The 21,378-nt window shown below is 35.4% G+C and overlaps 1 protein-coding gene across 2 annotated transcripts in view; it reads right to left on the minus strand.

Annotated features, from left to right (window-relative positions):
- Window positions 1-1,486: 1,486 nt before the first annotated feature.
- Window positions 1,487-21,378, minus strand: part of WDR72 (WD repeat domain 72) — a 234,461-nt gene continuing 214,569 nt past the window's right edge. Inside the window, exons 19-21 of one of the 2 annotated variants that reach the window (XR_012091494.1) lie at window positions 10,973-11,077; window positions 5,384-5,491; window positions 1,487-2,656 (exon numbers count right to left, since the gene is read on the minus strand). Coding sequence is in view for 1 of the 2 variants with exons in the window: in XM_008016545.3 (XP_008014736.3) it covers window positions 5,436-5,491; window positions 10,973-11,077 (161 nt within the window). In the remaining variant the exon portion in view is untranslated. Of the gene's footprint in view, window positions 5,492-10,972; window positions 11,078-21,378 lie in introns of both variants that reach the window. The other variant, XM_008016545.3, reaches the window with a different exon arrangement.

Raw genomic sequence — 21,378 nt, forward strand, 5'->3', positions numbered from 1 at the left:
CTAACACCTTTCAGACAGGCATCAGCTGCAGTATGCTTTCTATGAAAATGTACTTTAGAAATCTCCAAATTTGTTTATTTACTTCACTATCCTGAAGGCGAGTTAGTATTTGTTAGTTTCACCTCATTTTCTATCTCAAATTCTTGCAGACATTGGAGTAAATAGTTTTGCTTAATTAGTGTGAATACACTGATTATTTGAAATAGAAGCTGATTCAAAGAATTCTTCCTCATTATAAAAAAATCCCAAGTGCAACTTGATCCCCATAGCTATATCCTAGGGAAAGGACGAAGGTTCTTAATCTCACTGTACTACAAGTCCTCCCTATTTCCCACCCTAGCCAATTCTAAAATACATACACGCCTCCTCACCTCAAAAAAAAAAAAAAAAAAAAATAGGAAAATGAAATGAAACACTGTTTCCTTGATTGATTATATAGTAACTATAAATTGATGCTAACGGGGATAACATAGACGTCACAATTCTGATATTGATCAGAGAGGTTATTTCTGATAAGAAATGTAGTTGACACTACAGAATTAACCAGAAACCTCTTTAAAAGTCTAAAGCAAACCTGTGATATGTCAAGAACATCATGGGCTGTCTTTTTATCTTGGAAGGCATCATCCAAGGCCACGATGCTGTTACTGAGGCTGTGTGAAAACACCTTCTCCCTAGAAAATATACATGCAAGATCGAAAACCTGATTGATGACTTTACAGATAATTGCAATTAAAATGATTGCTAAGTGAATAAATGATGAGTTTTGGAAGCATGTGCCAACTAATTATTGCTATTACACAATGTTACGAATATTGGCGTTTCCCTGGCATTTGGCACTTTGCAGATTTAGGCATAGTGTACTATGGCCTAAATATGGACTAATTATCTTTAGTGTTAAAAGCTTTGTATTCTTGAATAAAAATCATTGCTATTTTTCCAATAGCAGGATGCTGAAGACAGAAAATGACCCTAAAATTGATGTTAGGAAAATATGCTCCTTGCAATGAAAAATAGGCATTTGGGGGAACAATGTCAAAGGAAGAATAAAATATGCTCTGCTTCACACCCACCCTGGAACTCCTCCTGGTTTTGTCCCTGCCAAGAGGGGAACCATTCACGTGGTCACTTGAGTGGCCTCCCCACACCCCTTGTGGGGCTGGAGGTGGGGGCTGGGGTGCTGGTCTGAACTACTCTGTGTGAGAAGCCCTGCATATAATGGGTGCCTAATTTCCCCCAGTATACCTCTAGAAGTAGGCCATTTCAGACATCTTCATTGGTTTATGGCTTTAATTTTCGCATAGTATTAAAATAACTATTTCTTACCATTTGCATCGTTATAATCATGCTTGTAATGATGCAATTGTCACAGTCCATTTACCTGCAGTGTGCTTTCTGGGGTATAGGTGAATGTATCTTAGACTTCACAGGCAGGATCCAAGAATAGGTGGTGGCAAAGCAAAACAAAACAAACAAAAAACAATAATCAACAGAAATATATTTTAATACAATATTTATAAAAATTAAATTACTGCAAAAACTCCACAACATCAACATTTTACATAAAGATGGTATCTGAGAAGGTCAAGATGAAGATGAAAAGAGTAAAGGAGTTGTACCAGGACAGGCCTCCCATGAGACATGCTGTCTTCCAGGGGCCCCAAATTGGATGGGCATTTCCAGTGGCATGCTCTTATGGAGAGACCTGTTAATTTCCAGTTTACCTTCTCCTACCTGCTACCTGTAGGCTCCTCGTTGAGCCAATTACAATGTGAGGTGATCTGGGGACTATTGTACATGAAGCCGTGCAGCTTTATCTGAAAGATATCTACTCAAGAAAGTTTTAATTTTGCAACTCTTTTGGTTAAGCTAATTTTTTAAAATTTCAAAAAACACTAAGTATTATGCAAATGTTTACAAAGCAATGACTTTCTTAGGAAATTTAACACAAGTTTTGGCATTTTACATATAAGACAACATTATGTGGAGAATAAAGGAGTCTATAACACTGCTTTTATAGAACTGAGCAATCAAAATGTATGAATATAAAACTTAAAAAATTGAATGAGTCCATTCTGTGAAAATAAGGCTTTAAAATCAATTGGAATTAATGTAACCTGAACTTTCATTTTAAACATATGGCATAAAATTTAATTTTAAAATACTCGATTATTATAATGTGCCCTCTAAGGATGAAAGAGAAATAGTATCTTTTCTGAAGTGTTTGTTATAATAATTATAAAAGGACTCTAAAAATACAGAACACTGGAAAAAATGTGTAAGAAAAGAAATAAAAATCACCAAAGCTATCATCTAAAGATAGAATATGAATATTTAACAAACCGTATTCTATCATTTTTCTAAAACCATCATGTTCAAAGTAGCCTTAATTTAGTTTCTAAAATAGTAACAGAATGTTTGATACCTGGTGCTACTTTTTAACTGTGTGTTTCTAGCATTATACATTTTTCCTTATATTTGAAGTGTTTAACAGTGTTCAGATTGCTTTCTAGTACCTCTGGATGAGCCCTATGAGAAAGCTCTCCAACACAGCAGAGGGAATGAGGCTCTGACAAGCACAGCAAGCACACACAGCCTGGACACACTGTCGAGGAGCCTCTGCTGTTAACCCTCCATGCTTTCCAGATACTTTTTCCTGCAATATACAATGGAGCCAATGTGAAACTCAACAGCAAGTCAAAGAATCAAGGCTTGCAAACTTGAAAATATGATATTCTTTTGGGGGATATACCACACACACACACACACATACACACACACACGTGTGTGTATATCTATCTATCCATCTATCTATCTATCTATCTATCTATCTATCTATCTATCTATACTCATAAATATCACCAAGATGATTACCAAAAAAGAAACACAAGATAAAACTTTTAAATAAATTATTTATTACAATGACAGGAAGACTCTGGATACAAACACATTTGCTAATATAATCACTCATGGTTACCTAGGGCTAGATGTACAAAAGGACACCCATATCGCATCAGGAGAAAGACAATTTTGAGTTTCTGGGTGTAGTACCAAGTGGTTATGATTACCACATATGTGGTCCATCCAGTTACCTGTGTGACAATTTGCTATTTCAAATTCTGTCATAACAGAAATTACTGAAATATGTTGAATGCCAGTCAATATAAAGAAATCATTTTTAAAGAGACTAGTGAATTTGTGTCATAAACACACTTGTATATGGATATTAGGAGAGCATTGCTTGAATATCTCTAAAACTCTATTTTTAGGAATTAAAAGTTTTCATAGTTAATGATATTGGTCTTCAGAATTCATATTGATAAAAGCAAACTTTAATTAGTCATTTAACATGAAAGTTTACATTTCAGAGATTCTAACATGTGATGCCGAAAAATCCTAACATTTCCATTTAGTAATGTCAGGGTTGTGCCAATTCTAATTTGCTGTAGCTAGTAATATCAGAAAATATTTATCAGAGATTCAATATTGATTTCATTAGACCTGATAAATGCTAAGCATGGCAACTATTAAAACCTATTGTTATTCCTGTTTCTAAAAGGGAATAATAGGATGTAGCTATAAAAATAATGAAGCTTATTTTTCATAAACATATGATAACTTGAGCATCCAAATAAGTTTTAACAATTAAAAATGCCTCATTTGAGAGGACATACACTTATTTGATATTGCCATCATTCAAAATGCTTTTGGGAGTCCTTACAATGACCTTGACAGCTGGTATACAACATGCTAGAAAATATAATCCATTGCCTAACTTGCTGCCTTCCTTTATTTTGAAACTTGTTTGAAGCGGCTTTTGACTGCTTCTAAAGGAGGGGGAATATATTTATCAGTTTTCAAAAGATGATAATTTTCCATGATTATTCATATTAACACTATTAGTTTCTAAAGTTCAACTCAAATGTAATTTCAAGCAGTAAAATCAGATTTTAGGAAACAAAGAATGCACACTGTAATCCACTTTAAGGGAGTCACACTCATTTGACATCTTTATTCTGGTATGTTTATTCAGGTCATCATTAATTACAAGTTCCTTAAGGGTACAGCCCATGTCATTTCAATTACATAGGTCACTTTTCTAATTTCCCTATCTCCTGTCTACTGTATCCCAGTGTAAGACCTGAGGCTGGTCCCATGCTCGAAAATGTTTCTTTAACTGAAGTGACTTGAACTTCTCTATTAGATACATATATAGATAGATATAGCTATATATCATATATTTAATGCTTTATATCCCCTTTTCAATTACATAGTCTTCTTTTCTAATTTCCCCCTCTCCTGTCCCCTGCATACCACCACAGGACTTGAGGCTGCTCCTATGCTCAGAAATATGTTTCTCAGATTGAAGTGACTTGAACTTCCCTATTAGATACATAGATAGATAGATATAGCTACATATCATATATTTAATACTTTGTATCCTTTTGTCTATGGATTAGGCAATATTTGTATTAATAAGACACATAGATTAATAATATTTTGATGATTTTCTGTAAATTGAGGAATGGTACAATATAAATCATAGTGAATAAATCAGATCACCGAAGGCTTTAACAGAAGAGCACTTTATGTCTATTCCTATTTATGCTGTTTGATATATTTTAGTTTTAGAATTCCTGCTAGTCAAGCTTCTTTCTGGGAAAAGACCTACAAGAGTTTATACTTAATAAGGATCAATTGTGATATGCCGTAAGTTGATTCCCCTTCCCTAGTTCACATCTACATGGCCAACAAGATCAACCTTTAGCTAAAGACATTAGCCTCAATGTCATTAGAAGTCCAAATTAACTCAACAATACAAGGTTGGTCACTGTTATACTTTGTATCACTTATTTGGGCTAATTGATAACTAAATGGAACTGGTTATTTGCTGACAACATTTCATGCTTAGGGATGAGATTTACTGCAGTAATTGATTTGAATTAAAGCATATCCACTAAAACAAAATATCTTAACCAGATAAATCAAAGTTGATAAAATTTTAGATTAAATACCTTGAAGCAACATTAAATTTATAAGCATTGTGTACTACATTGGTTTTAACACTGTTTATTATATAATTTAGGGACTAAACGGATAAGAGAAAATTTAAAGCAGTATTGAATTTGTGTCTGTGGACTGGCATTCCCTGTTGGAAATATTAACAGAAAAAGTAAGAAGCGGGAATAGATAATGATCTAGACAAATATTTTTCTAAAATTAGATGAATTTGAATATTTTCAATCAGTATGTATTGCATTTTAATCAGCATGTATTAAAATCACTTTTAATACATGGTCGCTAAAGTATTAGCAAATCTACTACAGCCTCATAACTCGACCAATAACAACAACGCTTTTATACACTAATAAACAAATTGCACCGTTTGGATTTCTTAATTTGTCCAAATTCAGCTCCTACTGATGAGATTCCATTTAAGACACCTTGCAGGGGCAGACCTTTGCTATCCATGAATGATGCCTTGGTTCACCTAGGAGAAAAGCAGATATCTTGGGTTATATGGTGAAATCTAAAAAGAGAAAAAAGAGAAAGACCAAGAAGAGGGGTGGGAGAGAGGAAATGAAGAACAGATACAGAGAGGAAGAAGGGAGAGAATGAGTAAAAAAAGAAAGAAAGGAAGAAATGTATTGCTTGTAATTTCTACATGTCTTTTCCATCCTAAAATAAGACAATATAATAAAAATGTACTTGTCTCATAAAGTAGATAAATACACTTTAATTGCACACATTATTAATAGCTTGGGTTTTTTTTTTTTTAACTGCCAAGGAAGATGGAAGTTTTCTATAAGAAAAATTTAGTTTGAAATTAGTAAATTTCCATAAATTTCAAACAGCTTAATTGTTCTTAGGAAAATCCACAACTGCAGTTTTAGGGTCAAAATTTATTAGTTGAAATACTGTTTGAGTTAGAGAATCAGAAAAGTATTTATTTCTCAGACTACTTGGATGATTGTCTTTGTAGGCTAAAAAAAAGCCACTCATTTAAAATCAAATTGACTACCAAACTAATTGGAACATTGTTCCTTAGTAACTATTTCAAAACACATTTATATTAATGACATGTCTATGAATAGTAACTTTCATTCCTACTGGCAAAAACTATGGTTTAGTTAAACCAATACTGTATACTGTGTGTGTGTGTGTGTGTGTGTGTATTAATGTATACTTTTACATTCTTTAAAAAATATGTTGATGTTTGAATTTTGCTCTTGGGTAAATTTTAATAATGTGATATTGTTAAAAACAACTTGAAGAAAGTGCTTATATCTTCCTACTGGAATTGCTCTTAATTCTTCTAGATTTTTTTTTTTAGCACTAACCATAAGAAGCGTGTTCTCGACGGCCATGATTGATGGGCTGCTCACACATTCCACATTTTTTCTGCTTCATGCATCATCATCAGCCATCTCCAACACTCCAGTCCTGAATCTGTCCTACTTTCTGTTACCTGATTTTTGCTGGTGATTCATGAGCCAGAATAGTAAAAGAAAAAAAAAAAAACCAAAAAACTCCACCTTGGCTTTTCACAATGTAGTATCCCCTGGAAACTCTGTGAGAAATCTAGTTTTGGTCATCAGACTCATGCAAATGTAATATTGATTGACAATGATGTATATAGATCTACATACATAACCTGCCTTATAAAAACCACAAAAATGTTCTATTAATGGCAGAATGCATACTGATTATAAACTACTTCAGAATGATGTGGAAACACTTATGTAAATGCATTTTATTGGACTTCTAATTCTCTCTTGTTGCTATTATTTTCAGCAGAAGCTACTTTGGAGTGTGCACTGTTTCTAGTGCACTAAAAAGAAAAATTATTAATTTTCCAAGCCAATATGGTGACAAAGGCTTGAGGTTTCTCATTAACCCTTTCATAAAAAATTGTGAATGTCACACTAAATTTTCTATCATCATGACTTTAAAGATGAGGAGCTAGAAATCCTTAAAAAAATATTCTGAAGAATGAAACACGAGCTTTAATCACTGTGAAAAAAACAGTAAGAAGTTAACCAGCAAAAGGCTCCACTGAGCTATTTTTGTGATAACGTCTTTCAGATTCAGAAGCAACCAGGCCTTAAAGAGCCAAAGAAAGAAAGCCTAATGGCCCTAAAATCTCAAAAAAGGGAACTGCAAGTTCATGATATTGTCTCAGTGCTTCTATTACTAGACATCAAAGTTATTCCCACAGGTTTCAGGAACGTATAAATGCCAGTGAAGGAGCAAGCAGACTTCACAGAGTCTGAGCCGGAAACTTCATTCTGGGATTCACCTGTGAGTCAAAACTCTTTGCTAATGAATTATTCCAAAGAAAAGACACTGCTGAGAGATACTTTTCCCTATCAGACAAGACCTCCAGGTTCACCAGCAGGGTCAAAGTAACAGGAATGCTCTGGTCTAAAGGTGCTTTGCCTACCTTAATGGACTTCAGGCACTCACCTGGGTATACAGCTTGAACCCATAAAGAGATCACAATGGCATGATGAATAAGGTAGAGTGCTCTAGAGACCAGGTGAACAACCACTCCACAAGCCGTCTACATTGTAACCTACATGCAGACTGCAGCCCATTTACAAATGGGTCATCCTAGTCAATTCAGCGCTGGAGAAGGAGTGATGCCAATACAAAAATAAACAATCTACATACTGAGTTCAAGCCCCATTGTATGCAGAGGTAATACACGAAGTGGTTCTTTCTATTTTATATACATTCAAACAACTTGGCTTTGTTAATGACATTTTAAGACTCTCTATCAACATCTAAATATCAACTTCACTTTTTCCAAAAACTTAGTTTTTCTGTGCTTCAACGTCCCTTTTGCTTTCTGCATATGCAAATACGTTCGCATCCACAATACAAAACCAGAAGAGTTAAAGTCAAGTGATGGTTACAGGATTTGCAAAGAAGAGAATGTGGAATGAACAATATATAAAGCAATAGACTTGAACTGTGCATGCATGGAAAAACACTGTTTTCCATTTTCTACATGCTGTTCAAACAACTGATCTATTCATTAAAATGATGTAATAATTATATTAGTCATTTAGCATTGCATAGATAAAACCATGTAAGTTCAATATCCATTAAAGTTAGAAGATTGACCACATTCAGCTTTGTAACTGGGGGATTTTGCATGTACATAAAAATGTTAAAAGGAATTTTGAATGAGTGAGAACATTCCAGTTGAAAATGGTAAGAATGTGCATTCAGAATCAAATGCACTCTTTTCCATACAATGACTAAAGAATACACTAACACAATTACAAGTTTAGCTACTGAAGCACCTCTTCTGGTTTGAGGACATCTTCCCAGATCTCACCACCTAAAAACCCCAAATTTGTTTCTTCTTCTGACTGGGGTAGTTAATATTTTCCAGAGAAACACCACTCACATGTGGTAAATAGAGGTAACTAAACTGCTAGAGGAATGCTTATGGTTTTGGAGCCCCTACATTTTGAAAGACTTGACATTTTGAAGTTAATGTTTGGGCTTTGAAAAGTGGAAAGTCACATTTTTATAGTTCAAGAATGTCCTTCTCTGTCACTACATTCACACAAGAAACATAAAACTTATTTTCCTCCATGTTCAATGTTAAGAATTTTGCCCATCGAATACTCATGCTTCAAGGAAACACACTCTCTCATCAAAATCTTTCTTACTAAACAAGCACCTCTGTCAGAAGTGTCTTAATTTCTTATCACAGAATTTTATCCACACAAGGAGCAATAAATAATTCATGTCACTGCCTCTTTGTTGTGTGTCCCTGAACTGCGCAGAGCTGGAAGGCTGACAGCTGTGTCAGGACAAGCACCAAAGATCTGACATGACAAGTGACTAACAAGTTTCTTTCAGTTCATAGCGAAAGAAGACAATGGCCCAAAGTGCAGAAAGAAATCCTAAAACAAAATAAAACTGTTTCTTTCTTTTTAGCTAAGTGTTTGCTATGAGCTTATTTCCAGCCCACAAGCCCTGGTCATTTTATAGGACTGCCCAGCCCCCTTTATTCCTCACACTGGCTTGGCCATTTACTCCTGGCCACGGATCAATATGAGCAATTCTTGGAGAAATACGATGTCTCCATGACAACCAAGCCACAAATTCTCAGTGGAAGGCAGTGAGACCAGTAGTGAACTCTCCAGAGGTTTCTAGGTCTATAAGGCAAGATGTCTTAAAATGCAGGAATGGACAGAGGAAAAAGCCAGAGTAATTCATTCTTTATTACCAGTATAATGATGTCCGATGTATAGAACAGTACTCACTTTTTGAGTTAAGATTTTTTATCAGCACCTATATTTTCTAATTAATCTTTCTTTCTTGATAAATGCTTTTGTGTGTATCAATCAGACAGAGAATGTTATATTTGAATCTCACTCCCATTCCATTCATATTAAGCGATGATGGAAATTTATTCTACTTTTGAAATGATATAAAGCTGATCTATTCTTATCAAAAACAACGGACAGTTAGGTAAAAACTTGACTCATAGATTTACCTGCCTGACAAAATGAGTAATGGAAAACTGTGTATTAAGACATTTTAAAAACCTAATCAAAATTCGGCAAAATTAGTCAAAACTAAAAGTAATGGATAAATAATTTTTATTAGAGAAATTTCATACTACCATTTACCCTCTCCCTTTTAGAAGGAGACTCATCTACATTTTTCTTTTAGCTATTATGGCAGGAGGTGGGGTTAACTTGCTCATTAAACATTTCTATCATTGCTAAAGATGCCATTTCTCAGTTCCATGGGATCTGAACGTAGAAGTGTGGTTGAGAACAGGCACACGGCAGCAGTCCATCTTCGGAGGAATCTTGCTGGAGTGAAGAGGACTGATATACAACGCCATCGCCACTGTGCCTATTGGGGTTCCGAGATGACTTAGGGGACCTGACATAGATTGCAGGCTGCACCTTTCAGTGAAAATTAAATCTCAGTAGCTCTCCTTGGGGAAGGATCAGGGGACTGTTTGCAGCTGCCCCCTGTCAACGAAGGCTACAAGATTTGGAAATCTCTTAACTAAGCTGACAGGCCACAGAGAGGATGAATCAAAAATATGATACATGGATCAGCACACAAAGATGTGAGAGGGTAGAGGGTACACTGGAGCCAGATAAAACAGGAACCACAAATATTAAGTGGAGGAGATATTTAACTCTTTCATTCATGATCATAAGGTACCTTCTAGCACCTTATAACTTTATAATTATCCAGGAATGTTCATTCAACTTTTACAAGATTTTTTGCTTCTAATTCATTAGTTGTTAAGGCTAGGCATGCTTCAAAACGAAACAAAAATAGACACAGAAATCTATGTATAAGTGTTTCTAGCTGTAACCTTCTAGTACATTTCTCTCTTATTTCTATAAAGGATATATACAAATATGTAACTTTGACAAAGAATAGCTTTTATTGCATGAGAGAAGGGTTACTATTTTCTAGACTTTATTTTTCCCTAAACATTTGACAGTATTCATTACCGTTATGCTAAAATCCTCTCATCCCAGTTACAGTCCTGTTTGTTTCTAGGAAAGTAAATTGAACTGTAATTATGACAATTTCTCTTTTCACCCCCGTCTGTCCACTTCCTCTCCCCTCTTGTTAGATCCCATTATTTGAAATATTGAAAATGTTGCCATTTCTCTCTAGTTTCCAATCTCTGGCTCTATTAACCATTTAGCCTAAAATTGATGATAATGAACTAATAGTGTCAGCTTCCCTTCTCAGTCATAAAGCCTTTGTACTTCCTCCAACTGAATTCTTGATGAAAGAGGAAAAGATAACAGCTCCACACTGTGACCCCTGGAGGTGACCATTAATTTGACAGTGCAGCTGCTAAGAGAAAACAGCATTACAATGTCCTCTACCCTCACCCCCTTCCAAGGACCCCAAAGCTGTGTCAAATTTATCATTTTATACTTGACTATTTTTAAATGGCTTTCACCTGGACTCTCAGACTCTTCCAAGACACATCTGTCAGGCATGTCCTCCACGTCTTGGAAGTTTGCCGAGTTTGAGTTGCTGTCATGCTTGACCGGACTGACTGGAGCTATTAAAAGAGAGAGAGAGAGAAAGAGAGAGAGAGAGAGAGAGAGAGAAGAGGGAGGATGAAAAAGTAGTAGCAAATACCATTAAAACATTTCCTTTCAGTTCCACAGATATTTCCAGGGACACACTATGTAAACACAAATAATAAATTGAAATAAAATGTATCCTCTAAGTATTTATTGGCAGACATGTAATTAGTTGAAAAATCTATAGATGTGACTTTATCTTAGAAGAAAAATAAGTTCACGGCATCAGCTTAAAAGCTACAAAGTAACAAAGTGATCTCTTCGAAGTAGAAATCGTATTTTTAATGCATAAATCTAAAACAATATAGTCAATTAACGGCAATAGAACACAGAGAGAAGAACATCAGGCTAGTCAATTAGGAAGACCAGCTCTGTACTGGTGGCAATGGTTCCTCTCATTGCACAAATCACAGCTAATGAACATTTTGTGCGCATTTCGGCTCTCTTTCATTAAATTAAAAACTATGGTACCAAACACCAGAAAAACTAGTAGTATAAAAAGTAAATTTTAAAACGTAGCATGAATATACACTGAAAATTGTAATAAGAAGGGCTGTTGTTTCAAATGGTAGGTCTTCAGACAACCAAACTATCATGAGATATTGTAGGATTATGACCAGAAACAGAAGCTAGTACAGAAGTCTAAAATTTCCTATAAACCCATGGTATCCACTGATTCTGTTTGAGAAACAGACTCAAGTTTCCACATTTTTCCACAAGTTGTAATACTTGCTCTATGTCGTCTCCAGGAAGTAACGTATTTCCATATTACATTTGTTCTAGAAAATAATTGTCAGAAAAAGTGGGCCTTGTCTTCATGAAGAAGCTCAGTGAAAAAACAAAGCAAAACAAGCCTGCAATAGCATAAATTAGGTCACAATTAAGCCAAACGTTCTAAATATATAGATACTGTTGAGTACAATGGAATTTTATTTATTGTAAGTTGCTGCAGTAAACACCACCACTGATTTGATAACACATGCAACATATTTATAAGCCATAAATGCAATAAACAAAATATATATTTACAATCATACATAAGATATGTTTGTTGGCACAGGGGAGTGGGCCTGGACACTGTTTCTAAACTTCTGTTAGGAGACAAGAAAGCAAGGCAGAGGCTGAGACTGTGTTCCTTCACACATTTGGTACATGACACAACAGTGTTCCACCCAAGGTCCAGGCAGCATTAGTAGTGTTCAGACCTGGCACACTCCTCCACTTGTTTTAATGGAGTATGCACAGCACTGATGTTTGTAACCTGAAGACCACATAGACAAACTTTACAGAAGACTAGTAACACGATTCTGGTTTAAATTCTCCCTCTAGATTGTGTCACCAACTCTCTCAGTACACAGATATGACTTCTCTGTTCTATCAAAATCCCAGCGTAGTTAGAATTCACTACTTCTCTAAAACCTTTTTTGGGGAACAAAATGTAAGAAAAGCACGAAATCGCTATTTTTCAATAATAAATCTGATCTTTTCATTTTCATCCATACATTTCTATGGACTTTATATGCAACAGTGTCTAAGCCATAGAAGGTGTTCTTGAAGGATCTGTGAAATGAATGAATGAACACATGAATGATGCAGAGGTACCATGCTAAATGTCCTCCTAATCCAAGAGGATATGTGCTTTCAATTATCTTTTCAATGGGTCTGTTCAATTTCTTGTTAGGCCAACTTGAGACCAAGGATGCATGTTTGCAAAATGGTGATGTGGGTTAGTCTGTGACACTGAAGGAGAAGATGTGTGGCCTATGTAATTATTGATGTAGCTGTGTTTAATTTTCTTCAGTTTAGGTCATACTTACAGATTATTTTTGAATCCATGGATTTTTTTGTGAAATGTTTAAGTGGTATAGTTAAATGTATCAGTTTCATTCAGAATACCATTATGTTGGTCAAGATTTCCTGGCCTACTTTAATGATTTTTATCTCTGTATATCTTACTTGATAATTTTCTGAAATATTTACATTGGTATTTGTGAAAGGAAATAAATCATATAGCTAAATCTATTACTAAAAGCCAATGAGGTAGCACCTCTATTGATTTGGGCAAATGCATTGCACTTGCCATCCAACACACTATTCTTTCATAATTTAAAACATTCCTCCATTCATTCATTTATTCATTCCTTCAAAAAATATTCACCAAGTACCAAATAAATATTCAGAAGATACTGTTTTAAATCAGGGACCTCACAGAGGAAGAGGACATGGTATTAGACAAAGTATATGTCTGCAACCATTCTTTGTGGCAATAAAGTGGTCCAAGAATGAACTGACATTCCAAACCTCTCAAAAAGACCAGAAAGTTAGGTGTAGTTTTAGCTGCATGATCTTCATTAAACTCACACTAGTAGGTACCAGGCCACTACTTTGCTTCCACCTCTGATTTTGGAGGGTCTGGCTTGTGTGGGGGAGGGGAAATAAAGATGGTTATTCTTCAGATATTGTACTTGGTTACAGATTAGTTTCCAAATTTGAAATGATACAAGCTTTGTCATTTTTACTGGGTAGTTCCTAGGGCAACCAATTAAATTTACTGCAGAAGAAAGAGCTACATTCTGCCAGTTGGGAATAGCAGGCATTGGAGAGGTTAATTACTGCCATTCTACATTTTCTTTCTTTCTTTCTTTCTTTGATAGGCTAATCCTTGCAATTGTTCTTTTGAGTGTCTCCTGTGATGTTTCATCATTGAACTCTGACATGATATGTGACCAAGGCTTCTCTAATGAATCACTTCAACAATGATGAATCAACAAATATTGATCTAGTGTTTATTATGGGTAGAGCTCTGTGTTGGACTGTGAGGGGTAAAGACATGAAGGCACTTTTAATGTGCCCTCATACAACTTGTGTTCTAGTTGAAGTATGATGAAGAGTAACTAGTAGGAGCACTGGAGACAACATTCTAAGAGGGACATGGTTTTTAGTAGTGCAGAGGCGAATTCTTCTACAACAGAGTAGTCTCAAGGTAAAATTTGAATTAGACCTCCTTGAGTAGGAATGTGGAAAACCCAAAGGGGGCTCATTCAAGGCAAAAGAAAAGGGTGTGAACCTAGGCATGACCAAAGATACACATTAGCCTAGTGCCATGGATATATTCGTTAAAGCTGCTGCCTACTTTGGTATGCATTTTTAATGAATTCTCTTTACATGTCTCTCTGAGCTTTTTCTAAATTGCTGTTGTTAGCTAATTCTTCTCACCTGTGAAAGTTAGCTATAGACAGGTTTTTCCTTGCTTTAGATAGTCAATAATTTGATCTTTACTGATGGTGGGCCCATTTATCACAGTAAGTTGTCCTTTTACTATACATATTGACTTTTATTTATCAATACCAAAGTCCATTTGTAGCTCATCACTAAAGTTCTTGGATATTTTCAGTAGTTTTTGAAGGTGCATTTCAGAGCTTGGCAGAGAGATACTTTTGACATCAATATAATGCAAATGGTTGCTACACTCATCTTTAGCTTAAAATCACTGTTATTTCCTTTGTAATGGATTCTGAAATAGTCCAGATTTGGAGGTAAGGGGCAAAAAAGACAAACTCTTCTTGACAGTTCTGCCACTGAAAGATGTAAGGCTATTCCATTTACTCATCACATGCCTCAAAATATTGATGACTGAAGGGCCAGTGTTCTAAATATCTTTGCAATATCTTTGGTAGCTAGATAAGAGAGCAATCTATGAACTTTGTATGGATGTGTTTCACTATGGTGCATTTAACTATTAGTGTAATTCTTCTAGATCCTAAAGAAATGAATTGTTCGGCCAAAGACAACATGAAATCAATAGTTTTTAAATCACATTCGAGAACACTGTAAGAGGAAATTCAGGAGATAGTATGAGGAAGACTCTATAGCAGGATTTGTTGTTAAAATTAAAAAAGTGGTAGCAGGGCCATCAGTGGTAATACTCCTCCACCTGCTCTGTTCTCTATTTTCGGTTTCAGTTATCCTCTAAAAACTCCCTTCTCCCTTTTCTCATTACTTGCAGAAAGATGGTATTAGCTGTTAAAGGGGGCTAGGCCTGGGCAGCAAACAACTCCCCCCAAAAACATCTCCACGTCCCCAGCAAAAGAGTGGCCACTAGAAAAAAGTTTCCACCCATATCCACAAACAGTGGCTGGATCTTCCAAGCTAGGCAACTGCTGTTGGACAGACGGAGCCCATTAAAAAAATCCTATAATTCACAGTATGAATAAAATCTACAGTCCTAAATAACATTTTCAATACAATGACTTATGAATGATTTAAAAATAGATCTCATTCATCATCTGTATTGTGGCTTTTTGGACGTAATGAGGATATATATAGGAAAATCATTAATAAAAAGAGCAGTTTGAAATTTTGGGCAACTGAATAGAATAAACCACTGTAGTTACCAGACAAAATCCAAACAAAAATCTTAATTACACACTAATCAGGAGCACAAAAATAATGTACAGGATGCAGAGGTCAGGAAATGCTAAAAGATAGCTCAGGCCTGTGAAATAAGCAGTGAAAACTCTAAGACCTGAGTTCAACACTACTAGCTCAATATGGTAGCCAAGAGTTGAATACCATCCTGCTTTATAATTCAAATCTCTCTCCAATTTCAAAGAGTCACTATAAAATAAACTAAAATATAGCATTCTAGAAGTATGAAAGTGAGAAAGCTGCACACAATTCAGGTAGAAGAAAATATTAATGTAAAACTGGCAGATCTCAAAAGACTGCAAGGTATTTTAAACCAGAGGGAGGCATAGTCTGTGAAAAAACATTAAGGGGTAACACCAAATTTGTAAACAAAGACAAAGTCATTTGAACAGACTCCAAATTCAGTTTATAAGTGGAATCTCTCTGGACAGATGTCTTATCAGGAAAACGTGTCTGGCTAAAGAGCTATGTACACATCACCCTTATTTTAAGAGTATCTAGCCAGGCGCGGTGGCTCAAGCCTATAATCCCAGCACTTTGGGAGGCCGAGACGGGTGGATCACGAGGTCAGGAGATCGAGACCATCTTGGCTAACGCGGTGAAACCCCATCTCTACTAAAAAATACAAAAAACTATTCATTTAAATACACACAGAGAGGATTAAATCATTGACTATTTAGGCTTAGGGGAAAAATCTATCTATAGCTAACTTCCACAGGTGAGAAATATGGCTAGACCACCCAGCCAAGTTCAGGGAAGACAAATGAGAAAGAGGTATAAATTGCTTACTAAATCTTTTAAAACATGGTTATATGCCTCTCAAATACAAATACTGTTCTGTTATTCAGGATTTTGAGCAAAGGGCTGCCTCAGTAAGGCTGATAAGCAATACTGCACTTCTAGCCTAATGCAAGGCACAAGGTAGGTACTCAAGAGTATTTATCAAATGACTGGGTGAAACTGCTAACAAGGATTCCTAAGAAGTAAAATAAATAAAAACTTTTTAAAAATCAATGATTAATTTCACTTGCAGTTTTAAGGGAAAAATCCTGAGGTCTAGCTAGGGTTTACAACTCAAGCTTAATCAAACATGTCCAAAAACCTCTTATTAATGCCAACAGAAAGTCTGCATAAAGAAGGAAACCCCGTCTGACTTATTTTTGGATGGAAAATAATATTCCACACTGGTCAGCCTCCATATATATTTATTTATTTAAAAAAGAATATTTAAAAATTTTCATTGAAGAGATGAACTTATGAGTTCCCAGGGAGGGAATGTGTTGTATTGTTAAAAAAAAAAAAAAAATCCTTAAACCAGAAGATCTGGGTTTCAATCTTACCTCTGCTCCTAATAGTGCAATCTTGGGCATGCCATTTCACTTTCCTAAACTCAAGTTCTTTCCTTTATAAAATGTGGGAGTTGAAGTACACAGCCTCTTTGATACCTTCCAGCTTTGAGACTCAAATATTCTGCCAACTAAGAATCCAAGACCAACCAACTACTGAGTATACAATTGAACAGGATACCAAGAGGGTAAATAGTCACCACACTAGTGTGGGAACTAATGAGGACTTCTGAGGCCCTTTCTGAATTAAGGAAGATTGGCATTTTCCTAAAAGAGAAAGTGTTCCTTCTTGGTTTCAGTTTCCCAGCGATAAGGAAGTTCTCAATGATTGTTTGTTGAACAAATGGACAAGGTTATGGAGCAGTGTGGTGTTCCTGTGGACTCATACTCTCCTCAATCCAAAGGGAGAATCAGTATACTCCCAACTCTTTCTATTCCTTTTATATGTAAGGATGGGGTCCATGAAGTCATTTTGTCTTAGTCAAGCCAGGCATGAAAGCCAACTCAAATAAAATTATCTAAACTCTCAGAATCTGAAAGAGACTATAAGGATATAGGACGGAGGGAGTATTACAAAGAGAAAATGTGTAGGTTGGGAAGCAGAAAAGAAGAGTAACAGGGAATAGTACAACTGTATTCCTTCCTCCTGCTACATTTCCTCACTCCCAACAAGGGTAATTTTAAGAGTTCCCATTGGGAGGTTTGCCTAGATTCCTTTATGTTCTTCTTTGGAAGACCATTTTTTGTGGCAAGCAGTGTTCCAAGGAGAGAGCTGGTGAGTAGATGAGCAGATACTTAAAGAAAATTTCAATAATTTCCATGACTTTGGTCTCTGAATATTACTGAGTAAATCTCTTCTTTACCAAATTGTAGATAAATATAAAAAATAAGAAGTAATGTTTCTTTTTTTTAATATTTATCTACAATTTGGTAAAGAAGAGAATTTCTAGATACAAGAAGTTAATTGGTCAAATCAGTAAGCTCAATTCCAGTTTTTGATACTATAGAGATAATGAAGAAAAAGAGATTCAGAAATATCTGAAAGGATCTCTTCATCACTAAAAGAAGTATGGTGGTGAATGATGGCTAAGAATGTATAGAAATTAATTTGCACTCTTTATGCAATTTAGGTTCTGCAAAGGCATTTGTTTTCTATGGTAAATACAGAAATGTATTAATTTTACTTACTGTTCACAAGTTCAAGAAAATACTAAGTTGAAAGCAGGAATACATTCAAAGAAGAAAACAGATAGATACCCACATATTCATAAATTGAAGAACAGTCAGTAAAGGGAACACTCTGGGAGGAATTTATAGTAAACTTCCCAGCTTGTACTTGAAAATTTAGAAGGAGGCCAGGAAAACAAAAGACCCTTCAATCAAAAGAGCATCATGCTAACATTTGAGACTAGAGATAAACATGATTTATATATGAACTTAAGATAAGGATTCACATCACAGGGCAATTTAAACCAAGGAAAAGCACCAAAAAACACTCCCCTCTTCAATCAGTAGGAGAGAAAACTGTTAAATGGCACTAGCACTGGAATTCGTAAGAGCAGCAACCTTTCTGCACACTGAACCTAAGACAACACCATCAGTGTGGGGAGAATGGTTGGCAGGCAGTCTCAAATTCCCAGCTGATAGTCGTCTCTATCTCAAGGGAAAGCGTTTGTCTCAGATGGTTAGTCAAGTGTCAGAGCTCTTTCATCTCCTGGATAGGAAATGGAAAATAAGAAAATCACATTATCTAGACTATGGCTCCGTTTTCTAGTTCTTTGTCAACATTAAGAAGGATGCAAGGAAGAACATGTCTGAGTTACCATATTTCGTATCATTAGGCTGAGTTACTCTGAATGTGACTATTTTTATTTGAATGACATCAAAGTGGTATGTTAGTGTACTTAAAAACATATTGAGATTGAATGAAAGATATGCTTGGATGTTGATAAGTATTTTACCACAATATGATAATATAATCAGTAGTGAGCATCACTTTCTCACACCCCACACCCCCCCATATGCATTTACACAAGACATAGAAAGCATAGGTGGTCTGTTGGCATCAGCTGGTTCTTACAGTCACACATCTCAATGTAGCCACTCATTTAAAAGTATTAGTTTTATTGAGAGATAAATAACAGAAAGATGCCTTCTCAAATTCTCAGGCTGTCTCACTGCATAACACTCAGTATTTGGACTAATATCTCCAAGAGATGGTTGCTAAAAATATGAAAGTGACTTTGATAAGCAGTAGAGTCTCATTTGATATTATACAAACTAGTGACATCTATAAATAAAGGATAGGAGAAACATACCTAAAGAAAGCCAAGTTTTAAAGAGCAAACATGCATGTGTATAAAGGGAAACTAGTAAATATAATCAAATGAGACTTCCAGAAAGCTAGGTTCCATACAAAAACATGTTATCATATTGGAGAGCTAAGAAATAGGAAACAAAGGGTAGGAGATGAATAGATATTTCTAGATAATACAGTTTCCTAGATTAGTGTAAAATCTCTCTCTTAATATAGTTTTACACATTGTTTGGAAGAATGCATGGTAAATCTCCAGGAGACTGAGGGTTCCTGAGTTGTGAAATGTTAGACTAATTAGATTAATTATAGAAAAAAATTGTAAGGCAGAAAGAATGAGAATAAATGTTGCACATACATTGCAGTAGAGTTAAGTTTGGAAAACATTTAGAGGAAACATAACCCAAAGTATATGTGATACACTAATCATTAGAGAAATGCAAATTAAAACTACAATGAGTGATCATCTCACTCTAGTCAAAATGGCTTTTAGACAAAAGACAGGCAATAATGAATGCTGTCAAGGATGTGGAGAAAGGAGAACCCTCATACACTGTTAGTGGGAGTGTAAATTAGTAGAGCTACCATGGAGAACAGTATGGAGGTTTCTCAAAAACTAAAAATAGAACTACCACATAATCCAGCAGTCCCACTGTGGGGTACATGTCCAAAATAAAGGAAATCAGTATGTCAAAGGGATATCTGTACTCCCATGTTTACTGTAGCACTATTCACTAAAGTCAAGATGTAGAATCAACCCAACTGTTCATCAGTGGATGAATAAAGAAAATCTGGTGCTATACAAAATGGAATATTATTCAGTCATAAAATAATGAACTTCTGTCATTTGCAACCATATGAATGGAACTGGAGGGACATTATATTAACTGAAATAAGTCAGGTACAGAAAAACAAATATTGCATGTTCTCACTAATATATGAGAGCTAAGAAAATATGAACTCATAGAGATAGACAGTAGAATGATGGTAACTAAAAGAAGGTTAGTGAGAAGTGGGGGAAAGAAGGGATGGTTAATGAGTACAAAAATACTGTAAGATAGAAGGAATAAGATCTAGCGTTTGGTAGACTATAGTTAACAATAACTATTGTACCTTTCAAAATAACAAAAAGAGTGGAATTGGAATGTTCCTAACACAAAGAGATAATAAGTGCTTGAAGTGATGGAAACCCAATTACCCTGATTTCATCATTATACATGTATACTTATGTGAAAATATCACATGTAACCCAAAAATATGTATAAGTAGTATGTATTTGTAATAACTACAAATAAAAAATTCAAAATAACCCTAAGTATATGTAATAAGAACATGGCACTGAGCTATCATTTGTTATGACTCATTGTGTCAATGTAAAAATGTAGGCAAATGCCTAACAGAAGGGTGGCGCTTTAGGAAGGAGGACGAGCAACACAATCAACCAACCACAAGAAAACCAAGTAAGCCCATGAGGACTCCACACTTGGAACACTGTGTGTGTCTCCAGTTACCATTGCCCATGCAGAAGACAATGCAATTTAAGAGGCCATCCAAAGGTATGGGAGGAAGTAATGGGGAGGAGAGTTTATTTATATAAAAATATCTCTAGAAGAGATTAAGAAGACAAAGACTCTAGTCTGAAAGTAAATCTGAAGAGTACGATTGATATTTGTAAAACTGCTAAAAAGTTATATATACCTATGACTGTCATCTTCTCACTTCCATTCCTTCAACCCATTAAGATGATTATATTCTCCTTCTATTTGACATTACCAGAGTCACTCTTCTATTTTAATTATCCAATAGTAGGTATCTTTCCCTCCAGCCATTCTTTAAACTAAGATAAGTCATATCCCTAAAACCAAGGTCTGATCATGTATTTCCTATGTAGAAAACCCACAAGGACCTTTGTTCACTCAGCAATGAAAGATTCCGGAGCCATGGATTTCACGGCCTTTTGCAATATAATCTCAACTCACATTTAGTGATTTCTCACTAGATGCTACCCCTCTCTTTATCCTTCCAATCTCAGCCTCTGATATCATCACTACAGTTAGATGAGACTGCTCACTGTCCCCTGGATATGCCATTTATTTTCTGCATTTTGCCTCTACACAGATTCCCAGTTTGACATATCCCCTCTAACATCAATCTTCAAATCTCTGCTCTCTAAAATACTACTTTTTAT

Source organism: Chlorocebus sabaeus, chromosome 26, assembly GCF_047675955.1.
Source record: "Chlorocebus sabaeus isolate Y175 chromosome 26, mChlSab1.0.hap1, whole genome shotgun sequence".
Taxonomy (NCBI): domain Eukaryota; kingdom Metazoa; phylum Chordata; class Mammalia; order Primates; family Cercopithecidae; genus Chlorocebus; species Chlorocebus sabaeus.